Source organism: Colobus angolensis, unplaced genomic scaffold, assembly GCF_000951035.1.
Source record: "Colobus angolensis palliatus isolate OR3802 unplaced genomic scaffold, Cang.pa_1.0 Scaffold516, whole genome shotgun sequence".
NCBI lineage: Eukaryota > Metazoa > Chordata > Mammalia > Primates > Cercopithecidae > Colobus > Colobus angolensis.
Window position 1 is genome coordinate 137135 of NW_012118666.1, and position 16705 is coordinate 153839.

Here is a 16705-nt window from a genome sequence, read left to right on the forward strand (position 1 = left end):
CGGGCAGATCACAAGGTCAGGAGATAAAGACCATCCTGGCTAACACTGTGAAACCTCGTCTCTACTCAAAAAATACAAAAATTAGCCAGGCGCGGTGGCGGGCGACTGTAGTCCCAGCTACACGGGAGGCTGAGGCAGGAGAATGGCGTGAACCTGGGAGGTGGAGCTTGTAGTGAGTGGCGATTGCACCACTGCACTCCAGCCTGGGCGACAGAAAGAGACTCTGCCTCAAAAAAAAAAAAAAACAAGTTCAGTGTAAATTTACCCTATTCCTAGTAATTGCACTCCTATGTAAATCCAAGAGATATCAAGGAATATGTCCAGACAAAAACTTGCTCAAGTATGTTCACTGTAACATTATTCCCAATACCCAAAGGTAGAAACAACCAAAATATCTATAAACTGATGATTGGATCAACGGGCGGTATATGTTCCTGTCATAGAATAATTAGTGCTCAGCAATAAAAAGAAACTAAAGATACACCCATCAAGCTCGATGAGCCTCGAGTGAATGATGCTCAGTGTAAAAAGCTCATTTCTTTTTTTTTTTTTTTGAGACAGAGTCTCGCTCTGTCGCCCAGGCTGGAGTGCAGTGGCTGGATCTCAGCTCACTGCAAGCTCCGCCTCCCGGGTCGAGGCCATTCTCCTGCCTCAGCCTCCCGAGTAGCTGGGACTACAGGCGCCCGCCACCTCGCCCGGCTAGTTTTTTGTATTTTTTAGTAGAGACGGGGTTTCACCGTGTTAGCCAGGATGGTCTCGATCTCCTGACCTCGTGATCCGCCCGTCTCGGCCTCCCAAAGTGCTGGGATTACAGGCTTGAGCCACCGCGCCCGGCGTAAAAAGCTCATTTCAATAGGATACATACTACATATTCCATTTCTACAACATTCATGAAATAACAGAAATAGGGATGATAAAAGCATCCCAAAATTAGACTGTGATGATAGGTGAAAAACCCTTAAAAACATTTTAAGACTGTAAATCTACTATTAGTGAATTATATACTTAAGACACGTGAATTTGGCTGGGCGCAGTGGCGCACGCCTGTAATCCCAGCACTTTGGGAGGCCAGGGCAAGCGGATCATTTGAGGTCATGAGTTCGAGATTATCCTGGCTAACATGGTAAAACCCCAATCTCTACTAAAAATACAAAAAAAATCAGTCAGGCGTGGTGGCGCACGCCTGTAATCCCCGCTACTCTGGAGGCTGAGGCAGGAAAATCACTTGAACCTGCGAGGCGGAGGCTGCAGCGAGCCGAGATCACACCACTGCACTCCAGCCTTGGCGACAGAGCAAGACTCCGTCTCAAAAAGATAATAATGAAATAAGACAAGTGAATTTTATGGTGTATCAATTATACCTCAATAAATCTGCTAAAAAATTAATCTTTTCACCACAATGAGAATAAAACAAAGGTTAATAGAAATACAATGTGTGTGTTTATGTATATATAATTTTTTCCTTTCATCCTTACATGGTTAAGAGTATTCCAATGATACTGGTTATTTACTTCCGCAAGTCTCAAATAAACCTGGCTCTAAAGGGTACCACTCTTTATCCTGTTTTGCCTTCAAATGAAATGGCTAAACTTCCCTAAAGGAAGCTGAAATCCTCATCATTCTTCAAGGGTCCATAGAAATGCTCTCTTCCTCATGAACTCTTCCCTGAACTATAAAGGAATCCAACCTCCAATAACATCCACAGCCCTTTCTCAGAACCATTCTTGCAGTAGGGATGTGATGCTTCTGCCATGTTCACTTTACAGACTTTTCTCTCTTCCGTGAGACTCTCAGCTCTCAAAAGTTGTAATGCTGATACACAGCTGCGTATCCCCTCCCCACCCAATGCTGTGCCCAACAATGCCTTGCCTAGTCAATGACATTAGGTCAATTAAATCCTACTTATAATTCTGCTAAGTGAGGGCAGACATATGATCTTCTATAGAAAACAAGCAGCGGAGCTGAAAACAAAAAAACAGCCGGGCGCGGTGGCTCACGCCTGTAATCCCAGAAATTTGGGAGGCTGAGGTGGGTGGATCATGAGGTCAGGAGTTCAAAACCAGCCTGGCCAAGATGGTGAAACCCCGTCTCTACTAAAAATACAAAAATTAGCTGGGCGTGGTGGAGAGCACCTATAATCCTAGCTACTTAGGAGGCTGAGGCAGAGAACTGTTTGAACCTGGGAGGCAGAGGTTGCAGTGAGCTGAGATTGCGCCATTGCACTCCCACCTGGGCGACAGAGCAAGACTCCATCTCAAAAAAAAGAAAACAAAACAACAAGTCTCCACTTTTTTAGCTCAATGAACCTTTCGTGGATTATATAAACATCTGAGTAGCCCATCCAAAAATGTCTGACATCATATTCTCAAAGAAAATAAAACAGAAACCATTGAAGTGTATTAAAATCTAGCAAAATGGAGGCCAGACAGCTATCAAGGAAGTGAATCTCTTACTTACCTAGATGCTTCTTTGGCTCTAAGAAAGGTCTGCATTAAAACAAAACAAAACAAAACTCCAATGAATACACAAAATTATTGTAGCACATACATTTAAATGACTTCTGTGTTAAATATGAATTTTAAAAATATATTAACATAAGCTGAATATTCAAATTTATATGAATCAACTGTTGATGGCTACAAAGGGAGAAAGCACTTCACCTCTTAATGATGAATGAAATCCCTGCTTTGTTCTCCAAAATCCATTTCAGGGTTGCAAGATCATAGTTCTCGGGGTGTTTAAAGGCAACGCCTTCCGGAAGCCCCTGCACTACCACAGCCGACTGGTCTCGCAGCATCTTCTCATATGGTACAGGTACCACTGTGGATTTGCCTAAAGCTTTCCCTGAGGGAGGTGAAAAGCAGATGAACATCATTCAATGGTAAGATTAAAAAACGAAATCATCGCTAGCTTATTGTGGGTTAATAAGGACATCCATGATTTCTTATGTGATTTGAAAGTTAATTAATACTACAGCATTTTAGCTCCCCATGTCAGCAGAAGGTCTAAACCTGAAACTGATCCAAAGGGCCAAAATGAAAAGTAGATAAAATATTTTACTTTAAAAACTACACAGAGAGAGCAATGGCTGGTTTCTTGCACTATTGCCTTTCTTGAAGATGGTCCCATCCCGGCATATTCTCAGGTACAATTTGGCCTCAGAATATAGAAGCCCAGCACATCCAACCATTACCATAAAATACCAGGGATATTTCAGCTAATCTTCTCATTGAAAACTTATCAGGTAAACACAAGCTTCCCATTCACAAATGAGTATATACTGTCAACCTGTTGGGCAGCGAGCCTCACACATACTGAAAATCCCATTCCAGAGAATTGATTTTCACCTATGACCCCACAGTAAAACCTCAATCTCCTCCTTTGACTGTTTTCATGTAAGAGCTTTGTTTTATGATGGGACAAGAGTAACAAAAGGTGGCTTTGCAGGGAATTGGAGAGATGAGCATGCATATTAGAAAGAAACAGCTAGGCTGGGCATGGTGACTCAGACTGTAATCCCAGCACTTTGGGAGGCCAAGGTGGGCGGATCACCTGAGGTCAGGAGTTCGAGACCAGACTGGCCAATGTGGTGAAACCCCATCTCTACTAAAATTTAATACAAAAATTAGCCGGGCATGGTGCCGGACACCTGTAATCCCAGTTACTTGGGGGACTGAGGCAAGAGAATCACTTGAACCTGGGAGGCGGAGGTTGCAGTGAGTCGACATCGTGCCATTGCACTCCAGCCTGGGTGACAGAGTGAGACTCCATCTCAAAAAAAGAAAGAAAGAAAGAAACAGCTCTACTGGTGACATTTCTTCCTGGGTTCCTTCAAAATGGAAGTGGAAGAAAGTAAGGTTATTGCAGGGCTGGGCACGGTGGCTACGGCCGGGCGCAGTGGCTAGGGCCAGGCGCGGTGGCTCACACCTGTAATCCCAGCACTTTGGGAGGCCGAGGCAGGCGGATCATGAGGTCAGGAGAAACCCCGTCTCTATTAAAAATACAAAAAAAAAAAATTAGCCAGTTGTGGTGGTGGGCATCTATAGTCCCAGCTACTCGGGAGGCTGAGGCAGGAGAATGGCGTGAATGCGGGAGGTGAAGCTTGCAGTCAGCCGAGATCGCGCCACTGCACTCCAGCCTGGGTGACAGAGTGAGACTCCGTCTCAAAACAAAAAAAAAACAAACAAACAAAAAAAGAAAGTAAGGTTATTTATTGCTAATCCATTCAATCAGTGAAAATGTGTGTCATATAATTTTCTTTTTTTTTTCTTTTTGAGACAGAGTCTCGCTCTGTCGCCCAGGCTGGGGTGCAGTGGCCGGATCTCAGCTCACTGCAAGCTCCGCCTCCCGGGTTCACGCCATTCTCCTGCCTCAGCCTCCCAAGTAGCTGGGACTATAGGCGCCCGCCACCTCGCCCGGCTAGTTTTTTTGTATTTTTTAGTAAAGACGGGGTTTCACCGTGTTAGCCAGGATGGTCTTGATCTCCTGACCCCGTGATCCGCCCGTCTCGGCCTCCCAAAGTGCTGGGACTACAGGCTTGAGCCACCGCGCCCGGCCTATAATTTTCAAATCAATTAATCTCCCCTTTAGAAAACTCAATTATATAATGTATCTTTTCGAAAAATTAAGTATTGTTTTTACCATAGCAAAAGCAGAAATAGTCCTCAACTGTTTTTCTGAGTGTTTCAATTTCTACAGCATCTACACTCATCCGATTTGCCTGGGTTGTAGATTTCATTTTATGCATCTCTGCAGCTTTTTCTTCTTCCTCAACACCTGTAAAAAACAATAATAATAATAAAAAGATCCATATCCACTACCTTAATATTTGTTTTTTAGTAAAAATCGTTTTCCTGTATTCTGACAGGGAAAACTATTTTTAGCATGTATTCTAACAGGAAAAAATATTCCTTAAGTATTCTTTAACATTTATTAGTCATTTGCGATTTGTTATAAAAGCAAAAAAGAGGCCAAGCCCAAGGGCTCAAGCCTGTAATCCCACCACCTTGGGAGGCTGAAGCAGGAGGATTGCTTGAGCCCAGGAGTTCAAGACTAGCTTTGGCAACATAACAAGGACCCGTCTCTGCAAAAAAATGAAAATAGTCAGGTATAGTGGTGTGTGGCTGCAGTCCTAGCTGTTTAGGGGCTGAAGTGATGGCCTGAGCCTAGAAGTTTAAGGCTGCAGTGAGCTATGACTGGGCCAAGAACATACACACTGCACTCCAGCCAAATTGACAGAGAAAGACTGTCTCGTAAATTTAATAAAAGAGAAAACAAACAAACAAAAAGGCCAGGTGCGGCTCACGCCTATAATCCCAGCACTTTGGGAGGCCGAGGCGGGCAGATCACAAGGTCAAGAGATCGAGAGCATCCTGGCCAACATTGTGAAACCCCATCTCTACTAAAAATACAAAAATTAGCTGGGCATGGTGGCACACACCTGTAATCTCAGCTACTTGGGAGGCTGAGGCAGAAGAATTGCTTGAATCCGGGAGGTGGAGGGTGCAGTGAGCCAAGATGGCGCCACTGCACTCCAGCCTGGTGACAGAGCGAGACTCTGTCTCAAAAAAATAAAAAATAAAAGGCAGGGAGACAGAGATTTAAAAGGGAACTTTTCAAATAAAAATCTAAAATATGTAAATGAGATTAATGAAAGTAATATGAAATGGTGACTATCTCTGAAATAAGTGTAGCTATAGCTAAAAATACTACATACTAGTACCCTTGTACTAGTTTTAAAAAGAAAATTTGTACTGGCTACAAATTTAAATGAGAAGATTATCAACACAAAAAAATTAGAGGCTTACAAAGTCTAGCAGGATAACAAATAGATACAAGTAGCACTTGAAACGTGGCTGGTCCAAATTCAAATGTTTCATGAGTGTACAATACACAATGGATTTTGAAGACTTAGTACAAAAAAAGTATGACAAATAACCCATTAATTTCATTTTATTTTTTTTGGAGACAGAGTCTTGCTCTGTCACCAGGCTAGAGTGCAGTGGCACGATCTCAGCTCACTGCAATCTCTGCCTCCCAGGTTCAAGCGATTCTCCTGCCTCAGCCTCCCGAGTAGCTGGGATTACAGGTGTGCACCACCACTCCTAGCTAATTTTTGTTATTTTTAGTAAAGACGGGGTTTCACCATGTTGGCCAGATAGTCTCAATCTCCTGACCTCATGATTCGCCCACCTCTGCCTCCCAAAGTGCTGGGATTATAGGCATAAACCACTGCACCCAGCCCATTAATAATTTTTAAATTGATTACATTTGAAATATTTTAGATAAGTTAAAGTATTACCAGTAAAATGAATTTCACTTGTTTTTCTTTATTCTTCTTTAATGTTGTAACTAGAAAGTTTTAAATTATGTGAGTAACTCACATGACACTTTTTTCTGCTGAACAACGCCTTTCTAAATCTCAGAAAAGGGCTCAGAATTCTCCTGAAGAATTTCTGTGATTGCCTCATAAACCTATTGATTATGTTCCAGAAGACCAGTAATTGCTCTTTATCTGCAAAGCACTTTATACAAACAAGTAAGAGGTACTTGAGAATTAGACTGGATGCAGTGGTTTATGCCTGTAATCCCAGAACTTTGGGAGGCCAAGGAAGGCGGATCACCTGAGGTCAGGAGTTTAAGATCAGCCTGGCCAACATGGTGAAATCCCATCTCTACTAAAAAAAAACAAAAAAACAAAAACACACAAAAATTAGCCAGGTATAGTGGCACAAATCTATCATCCCAGCTACTTGGGAGGCTGAGGCAGGAGACTTGCTTGAACCTGGGAGGCACAAGTTGCAATAAGCCAAGATCGCCCCACTGCACCCCAGCCTGGGCGATAGTAAGATTCTGTCTCAAAAAAAAGAGAAAAAGGAGAATTTTTTTAAAAAGAGAGAGAGAAAAAAAGGAGAATTACAGAAACCATTCTCCATGGATCAAATTATTAACAATGAGGCCAGTCATGGTGGCTCATGCCAGTAATCCCAGCACTATGGGAGGACAAGGTGGGTGGATCACTTGAGGTCAGGATTTTGAGACCAGCCTGACCAACATGGTAAAACCCTACTACTAAAAATACAAAAATTAGCTGGGCGTGCCTGTAATCCCAGCTACTTGGGGGGCTGAGACAGGAGAATCACTTGAACCTGGGAGACAGAGGTTGCAGTGAGCCAAGATCACACCACTGTCTGGGTGACAGATCAAGACTCCTTCTCAAAAAATAAAATAAAAATAAAAAAATAAAAAATAAATTATTAGCAATGAAAACAAAGTTGAATACTGATGGACAGTGACCACAGCTTGCAACTGAGGACAGCGCCCTAATGCTTACTTCTAACCAGTGAAGAACCATGTAAACCAGGCAGGACACGGAAGGGGAGAATATGCACAGCTGCGGGCGGGCTTATGGTATCGGTGGGGCAGATGGCAGCTGATACACACGCAATCAAAACAGCATTATTAGTATAAAGAAACACAGAAACATAATCAATGCCTGAACATTTCTCAACATTATCATATTGACAACATTTTAAAAATAGGTTACTAACATAAAGCTTAGAAGATTATAGCATGGGGGTGGGAGACGAGGGAGGAATACAGTGGCAGGCGATGGTTTTTAAAAGAAATTAAAAATACAATTGGGAATTAAAATTTGTGAATTAACAAAACTTTTTGTTCACTAATAATTTGCTGAATGTATCCCAATTTAATCTAAACTGACATCAGAAGTTTAACTTTAGACCTCAGTGGCATACAGGCATCTGCAGGAGATATTGTAGGTTGAATTCCAGACCACCACAATAACACAAGTATAAAGTAAGGTCACACAAATGTTTTGGTTTCCCAATGTATATAAAAGTTACATTGACTCTTGCTTTCATGAAAAATCTCTCTGTAGTATGACACTATTTGATAGCATTTTACCCAGAGTAGAACTTGTTTCAAAATTGGAGTCAATCCTCTGAAACCCTGCCATTGCTTTATGAACTAAGTTTATGTCACACTCTAAATCCTTTGTTATCATTTCAACAATGTTCGCGGAGGTTGCAGTGGGCTGAGATTGTGCCATTGCACTCCAGCCTGGGCAACAAGAGCGAAACTCTGTTTCAAAAAATACATAAATAAATAAATATATAAATAAAAATAAATGGCATGCATCTCCTTATACACTTCCATCAGGACTCTGTGAGTGATTATGAGCAGTCATATTTTGAAAGCAATCTTTTTTTCTGAGCAGTAGGTCTCAAAAGTGGGCTTAAAACATTCAGTGAACAACGCTATCAAGAGATATGCTGTCATCCAGGCTTTATTGTTCTATCAAGAGAGCACAGGCAGAGCAGATTTAGTGTAACTCTTCGGGACTCCAGGATTTTCAGCATGGTTAATGAGCGTGGCTTCAAAGTAACCAGCAGCATTAGCCCCTCACAAGAGATTCTGTCTGTCCTTTGAAGCTTTGAAGCCAGAAATGGATTTCTCTCTAGCTAGCAAAGTCCTAGACAGTATCTTCTAATATAAGGCTATTGTGTCTACATTGAAAATCTGTTTTGTGAGTGTAGCCGTCTTCATGAATTATCTCAGCTAGATCTTCTAATAAAGAACTTGCTGCAGTTTCTGTATCAAGCTACTTGCTGCTTCACCTTGCACTTTTATACTTTTATGTTATAGAGACTGTGTCTTTCCTTTTTTTTTTTTCTGAGACACAAGTCTCAAGAGTCCAAGCTGGAGTGCGATGGCGCGATCTCAGCTCACCGCAACCTCCGCCTCCTAAGCTCAAGCAATTCTTGTACCTCAGCCTCCAGAGTAGCTGGGACTACAGGTGCATGCCACCAGGCTGGCTAATGTTTTGTGTTTTAGAAGAGACGGGGTTTCACCAGGGTGCCTAGGGTGGTCTTGAACTCCTGAGCTCAGGCGATCCACTCGCCTTTGCCTCCCAAAGTGCTGGGATTACAGGCGCGAGCCACCACTCCCAGGCGACTGTGTCTTTCCTTAAACCTAAGTCAACCTCTGCTAGCTTCCAACTTTTCTTCTGCAGCTTCCTCACCCATCTCAGCCTTCACAGAATTGAAGCGAGTTAGGGCCTCGCTCTGGATTACGCTGTGGCTTAAGGGAATGTTGTGGATGGTTTGATCTTCTATCCAGACCATTCAAATTTTCTTCCTGTCAGCAATAAGCTGTTTTGCTTTATCATTTGCGTGTTCACTGGAGCAGCACTTTTCATTTCCTTCGAGAACTTTTCCTATACATTCTCCACCTGGCTAACTGTTCAGCCTAGCTTTCAGCCTACCTCACCTGCTGACATGCCTTCCTCACTAAGCTTCATCATTTCTGCTTTTGATATAAAGTGAGCAGCCTGCAACTCTTCCTTTCATTTGAACACTCAGAGGCCACTATAGGGCTATTAATTGGCCTAATTTCTTTTTCTTTTCTTTCTTTTTTTTTGTTGAGACGGAGTCTCACTCTGTCACCCAGACTGGAGTGCAGTGGCACGATCTTGGCTTACTGCAACCTCCGCCTCCCAGGTTCAAGTGATTCTCCTGCCTCCCAAATAGCTGGGACTACACGTGCATGCCACCACACCCAGCTAATTTTTGTATTTTTAGTAGAGACGGGATTTCACCATGTTGGCCAGGATGGTCTCGATCTCTTGACCTCATGGTCCACCCATCTCGGCCTCCCAAACTGCTGGGATTACAGGTGTGAGCCACCGCGACTGGCCAGCCTCATTTCAATATTGTGTCTTAGGGACCAGGGAGGCTTGAGGAGAGGGAATGATGGGGGACCAGGCGATTAGTGAAGCAGTCAGAACACATATTTACCAATTAGGTTTGCCATCTTATATGCATGCATTTGAGGACTCCCAATACAATAGTAACATCGAAGATCACTGATCTCAATACCTTGAACCAAGGAGGCAGACGCTGCAGTGAGCCGAGATCGCACCACTGCAGTCCAGCCAAGGTGACAGAGCGAGCCTCCCTCTCAAAAAAAAAAAAAAAAAAAAAGGCCGGGTGCAGTGGCTCACACCTGTAATCCCAGCACTTTGGGAGGCCAAGGCGGGTGGATCACGAGGTCAGGAGATCGAGAACATCCCGGCTAACACGGTGAAACCTCATCTCTACTAAAAAATATAAAAAATTAGCCGGGCGAGATAGCAGACACCTGTAGTCCCAGCTACTCGCTACTCCGGAGGCTGAGGCAGGAGGATGGCATGAACCCAAGAGGCGGAGGTTGCAGTGAGCTGAGATCACGCCACTGTACTTCAGCCTGGGTGACAGAGCAAGACACTGTCTCAAAAAGAAAAAAAAAAATCTACCACAGCAGAAGCAATAGTCATGAAAAAGTCTGAACTAGTGCTATGCCAAGAGTTAACAAAATGTGACATAGAGAACGAAGTGGGTACATGCTGCCAGAAAAACGGCACCAACAGACTTGACAAAAGGTTGCCACAAACATTCAATTTATGCAAACCGCAGTATCTGCCAGGCACAAAAAAAAAATGATGCATGCCCAGTCAGGCGCAGTGGCTCACTCCTGTAATCCCAGCACTTTGGGAGACCAAGGCGGGCAGATCACCTGAGGTCGGGAGTTCGAGACCAGCCTGACCAACATGGAGAAACTCCGTCTCTACCAAAAATACAAAATTAGCCGGGCATGCTGGAGCATGCCTGTAATCCCAGCTACTCAGGAGGCTGAGGCAGGAAATCACTTGAACCCAAGAGGCGGAGGTTGCGGTGAGCCGAGATCGTACCATTGCACTCCAGCCTGGGCAACAAGAGCAAAACTCCATCTCAAAAAAACAAAAACAACAGCAAAAAAAAATGAGGTATGCTTATATATATTATGTGCCTATAGATACCCTAGCTTTTTTGTTCCCTTTCCATGTTTTTAAGAAAATGCTGTATCAGGCTGGGCGCAGTGGCTCACGCCTGTAATCCCAGCACTTTGGGAGGCCGAGGCAGACGGATCATGAGGTCAGGAGATCAAGACCATCTGGGCTAACACGGTGGAAACCCCGTCTCTAATAAAAATATAAAAAATTAGCCAGGCATGGTGGCGGGTGTCTGTAGTCCCAGCTACTTGGGAGGCTGAGGCAGGAGAATGGCTTGAACCTGGGAGGCGCAGCATGCAGTGAGCCGAGATCACGCCACTGCACTCCAGCCTGGGCAACAGAGCAAGACTCCATCTCAAAAACAAAAACAGAAAAAAAAGAAAATGCTGTATCAATCAGTTAACATAAAACCTACAGTGTTAGGTTAAACACAGATATGAAAATTGTCATACTGTGAAAGGCTGTAAGTATTAATACCCTATAGTAAATTTTAACACTGTGTTCCAATGTCAGGTAACCTCACCACTGCTCTAAATGAGAATTACAAAACTCACTGAAGACTGTGATAAGGTGATTCCACTGAGGGAATGGAGGAGAACTGTTTAATTTTGCATATGCTTAAACAAACTCATTTGCACAGTAAATAACTGATTCTCAACACACCAAATTTTTATCTAGAAAAGAACTCCTGGCTGGGCGTGGTGGCTCACGCCTGTAATCCCAGCACTTTGGGAGGCCAAGGTGGGTAGGTCACCTGAAGTCAGGAGTTCAAGACCAGCCTGACCAACGTGACAAAACCCTGTCTCTACTAAAAAATACAAAAAATTAGCCAGGTATGGTGGTGTGCACCTGTAATCCCAGCTACTCCAGAGGCTGAGGTAGAAGAATTGCTTGAACATGAGAGGTGGAGGTTGCAGTGAGCTGAGATCGCACCACTGCACTCCAGCCTGGTGACAGACCGAGACCCCATCTCTAAAAAAAAAAAAAAGGCCAAGAGTGGTGGCTCATGCCTGAAATCCTAGCATTTTGGGAGGCCAAGGCAAGCAGATCACCTGAGGTCAGGAGTTCGAGACCAACTTGGCCAACATGGCAAAACCCTGTCTCTGCTAAAATTACAAAAATTAGCCGGGCATGGTGGTGGGCACCTGTAATCCCGGCTCAGGAGGCTGAGATAGAAGAATTGCTTGAACACGGGAAGTAGAGGTTGCAGTGAGCCGAGATCGTGCCACTGCACTCCAGCCTGGGTGATAAGAGTGAAACTCCATCTCACAAAAAAAACAGAAAGAAAAAAGAAAGTAACTCCTTATCTGAGTAAAACTTTTTTTTTTTTTTTTTTTGAGACGGAGTCTCACTCTGTCGCCAAGACTGGAGTGCAGTGGCCGCATCTCAGCTCACTGCAAGCTCCGCCTCCCGGGTTTACGCCATTCTCCTGCCTCAGCCTCCGGAGTAACTGGGACTACAGGCACACGCCACCACGCCCGGCTAGTTTTTTTGTATTTTTTAGTAGAGACGGGGTTTCACCGTGTTACCCAGGATGCTCTCGATCTCCTGACCTCGTGATCCACCCTTCTCGGCCTCCCAAAGTGCTGGGATTACAGGCTTGAGCCACAGCGCCCAGCCCTGAGTAAAACTTTTAATCTATTCAAAATTTCTCTACCTTCATTACCTTCTCTCTAATGTATTTCATTAATCCAGAGTAAAGCCAGGCAAGGAACACTGGACAATAAACATTACTATTTTTCTTAACTCTTCAGTATCTATCCTGACATATTTCAGTGATTCCTTTGGAGCATTTTGAAATGTCTCTATAAACATTTCAGAAAATTTTTTTTAGTTTAAACTTCATCCTGCTTTAGAAGAAAATATAACTTGGCCAGGCACAGTGGCTCACGCCTGTAATCCCTGCACTTTGGGAGGCCAAGGTGGGCGGATCACCTGAGGTTGGGAGTTCGAGACCAGCCTGACCAACATGGAGAAACCCCGTTTCTACTAAAAATACAAAATTAGCTGGGCATGCTGGCGCATGCCTGTAATCCCAGCTACTAGGTAGGCTGAGGCAGGAGAATCGCTTGAACTCACGAGGCAGGGGTTGTGGTGAGCCAAGATTGCGCCACTGCACTCCAGCCTAGGCAACAAGAACGAAACTCCATCTCAAAACAAAAAAAAGAAAAAAGAAAGAAAATATAACTTGTCTTACCTATAAATATTTAGGCTTAAAATTAATGAAATGCAGAAGATAAAAATACAATGCTTACAATATTTTACAAAATCTTTTTGAAAATCCTTTCTGGTATTGACAAAAGCACGTCCTCTTTCAGTTCCGACGACAAACACGTCTGTTTCATACACTGCAATGCAGGCCACTTCGGCTTTGGACTTGGCCAATTCTTTACACTACAATACAAACAGCAAATATTACGTTACATGCAGACATTTAAGGGCACCATTTCTGCTCAATGAATTAAAAAAATCTAACGACATTTTTTAAAGGTACTTCGCTTTCAAAATAGTTTTTGGCCTGATTTTAAACAAAAGACAACACAGAATTTATAAGGAAAAAAAGCAGAATTCCCTTGTAATCTCTTATAGATCAGATTCCCTGAGAAGCAGACTCAGAGTTTACACAGGCTTGCTGGGGGTCACTGTCAATTACAGCTCTTGGGAGGTGGGAAGCAGGCAAGGCTAGAGAGCGGAAGCACTGAACACTGATGTAGCTGCACCCAGAGCTAGAAGCTGGCGTGGCCCTCCCCAGGGAAAGGGTGGAACCTTGTGCAAGGTGGCTCAAAGAGTCATGGCACCTGGGGCAATAAGTGCCATCAGTATAAAAGGAGGGGGGTCTGAAACCCACACTACAGCATTCATTACATAATCCCCACCTCCAGAAGTATTCCCCTGTGTACACACAGCCAGAATCACTTTTAGGTGGGCAGAGTATTTACTGACTTTTACTAAGTATATTCCTATAAGATTAAATATTCTTTTTTTTTTTTTTGAGACGGAGTCTCGCTCTGTCGCCCAGGCTGGAGTACAGTGGCCGGATCTCAGCTCACTGCAAGCTCCGCCCCCCGGGTTCACGCCATTCTCCTGCCTCAGCCTCCCGAGTAGCTGGCACTACAGGCGCCGCCAACTCGCCCGGCTAGTTTTTTTTGTATTTTTTGGTAGAGACGGGGTTTCACCGTGTTCGCCAGGATGGTCTCGATCTCCTGACCTCGTGATCCGCCCGTCTCGGCCTCCCAAAGTGCTGGGATTACAGGCTTGAGCCACCGCGCCCGGCCAAGATTAAATATTCTTTAAAAACGTTATAGAGTATATAGTATTCCATTTAATGAATATACCTTGGATCATTTACTGATTACATTATTTAAAAGGTTGGTGATTCCAATCTTCCCCCCTAAAAATAACACCACCATAATAACCTGGGAACGAAATATTTATGGGCGTATTTTTTTTTTTTTTTTTTTGAGACAGAGTTCTGCTCTGACGCCCAGGCTGGTGTGCAGTGGCGCAATCTCGGCTCACTGCAACCTCCACCTCACGAGTTCAAGCAATTCTGTCTCAGCCTCCCAAGTTACTGGGACTACAGGTACATGCTGCTACCCCAGCTAATTTTTTTGTATTCTTAGTAGAGACAGGGATTCACCATGTTGGCCAGGCTGGTCTTGAACTCCTGACCTCAGGCAATCCACCGCCTCAGGCTCCCAAAGTGCTGGGATTAGGCTTGAGCCACGGCGCCCAGCCTTATGTGCATCTTGAATGACTTTCTCAAAATAGATACAGAGACATGAGAGTCAAAAAAAAAAAACAAAAACAAAACACATTGACAGTAAATACTCTGAATTCTCAAAATCTACTGAAATTTGCTTCCTAATAAGATTCATAGGTGGAGCACAGTGGCTCACGCCTGTAATCCCAGCACTTCGGGAGGCTGAGATGGGCGCATCACCGGAGGTCAGGAGTTCGAGACCAGCATGATCAACACGGTGAAACCCCGTCTCTACTAAACATACAAAAAAATTACCCGGCAGTGGTGGCAGCCGCCTGTAATCCAAGCTACTTGGGGGGCTGAGGCAGGAGAATCGCTTGAACCCAGGAAATGGAGGTTGCAGTGAGCTGAGATCACGCCACTGCATTCCAGCCTGGCAACAGAGTGAGACTCCGTATCAAAAAAAAACAAAAAACAACAACAACAACAACAACAAAAAACCTGGAGCACCATATTCTAGTATACAATCTCACTCTGAATAATTGCTAATATTATACATAAATTCAAAGTTAACACTTGCAAAACAAATGACTGCCTAAGGTGATGGCAGAAAAAAAATTTGAGATTAAATAGGAAAATTAAACATTGAGGTAAGTTAAGAAGATTCTGAAGCATGGTAATAAAATGTGATTTTGGCCGGGTGCGGTGGCTTACGCCTGTAATCCCAGCCCTTTGGGAGGCCAAGGCAGGTAGATCACCTGAGGCTGGGAGTTCGAGACCTGCATGACCAACATGGTGAAACTTCGTCCCTACTAAAAATACAAAAAAATTAGCCGGGCATGGTGGCACGCACCTGTAATCCCAGCTACTCGGGGGGCTGAGGCATAAGAATTGCTTGAATCCAGGGGGCGAGGTTGCAGGGAGCCGATATCGCGTCATTGCACCCCAGCCTGAGCAACAAGAGCAAAACTCTGTCCCAAATAAATAAATAAATAAATAATAAAATGTGATGTGAAAGGCTTAAATCCATAACTATTATTCAAGAAGAAAAACTATTCATTGGTCGAGGTGGTAGCTCATGCCTATAATCCCAGCACTTTGGGAAGCTGAGGCAGGTAGATCAAGAGATCAGGAGTTCGAGACCGGCCTGGCCAAGATGGTGAAACTCCATCTTTACTAAAAATACAAAAATTAGCTGGGTGCGGTGGCGGGCGCCTGTAATCCCAGCTACTCGGAAGGCTGAGGCAGGAGAATCGTGTGAACCCAGGAGGCAAAGGTTGCAGGGAGCTGAGCTCTTGCCACAGCTCTCTAGCCTGGGCGACAGAGCAAGACTCTGTCTCAAAATAAAAAAAAAGAAAAACTACTCATTAAAACTAAAAACCATAAAATTCTATCTTCCACAAAAACAAATCAACCTTATCTACAGCGCAGGCCTACCCAACTATGGAATGATGGAACACAAGGCCTCACCATGGACTCGAGAGCTGACATGAGGAATGTCACCACCATCCTGCTCTCTGAGGACTCCTCATCTTCAACGGGCAGGGTGGACATTGCAACTTGGGCCATGATCCCTGTGCAAGAGACGTAAGAAGAAAGTGAGTGGTAGAAAACCGGTATCCTAAACCCACAGCCAAAGCTGTGAGGACCCCTCATGGGCAGCCTAATTTGCAGTTTTCCTGCACTAGAGAAAAAAATAAGGTTCAGAAACTAAGTATTTGACTTGTCCCACACCCTCATAAGATAAAGAATCCATCCCCTAACTTTCTACGTATTGTTATTTCCAGAAAATTCAGTCAATATCACACCCCAAATAAATCCAGGTAGCACCCAGAATCAGTGAAATTTCTCCCAAGTAAGAGGAAGAGGAGGCAAGGCACTTTAAAACCCAGTGACAGGCAACCACAACTCAACACAGGAAAGAGGTGCCAAGCTCTCTTCTCCCCTGAACATCCTGACACAGAAAAGAATGGGTGCAGTGAACTGAGGCTGAGTGGAGAGTTCCTCTTCTTACTAAGAAAACAGATCACAGGCATCAAGTAACATGTAAGATTCGGCCGGGCGCGGTGGCTCAAGCCTGTAATCCCAGCACTTTGGGAGGCTGAGACGGGTGGATCACGAGGTCAGGAGATCGAGACCATCCTGGCTGACACAGTGAAACCCCGTCTCTA

The 16705-nt window shown here is 44.1% G+C and overlaps 1 protein-coding gene and 1 long non-coding RNA gene across 3 annotated transcripts in view; one reads left to right on the forward strand and one right to left on the reverse strand.

Moving 5' to 3' along the window:
• GTF2I (general transcription factor IIi) overlaps positions 1-16113 on the reverse strand; it is an 82620-nt gene extending 66507 nt beyond the window's left edge. For both annotated transcript variants that reach the window (XM_011960586.1, XM_011960585.1), the window contains exons 1-5: positions 16005-16113; positions 13087-13225; positions 4642-4776; positions 2661-2844; positions 2458-2486 (exon numbers count right to left, since the gene is read on the reverse strand). In XM_011960586.1, coding sequence (XP_011815976.1) covers positions 2458-2486; positions 2661-2844; positions 4642-4776; positions 13087-13225; positions 16005-16103 — 586 coding nt within the window. In that variant the 5' untranslated portion in view covers positions 16104-16113. The remainder of the gene's footprint in view (positions 1-2457; positions 2487-2660; positions 2845-4641; positions 4777-13086; positions 13226-16004) is intronic.
• Positions 1-16297, forward strand: part of LOC105525053 — a 48265-nt gene extending 31968 nt beyond the window's left edge. The window contains exons 3-4 of the long non-coding RNA XR_001003854.1: positions 2711-2881; positions 15961-16297. This is a non-coding gene — a long non-coding RNA (uncharacterized LOC105525053). The remainder of the gene's footprint in view (positions 1-2710; positions 2882-15960) is intronic.
• Positions 16298-16705: the final 408 nt, after the last annotated feature.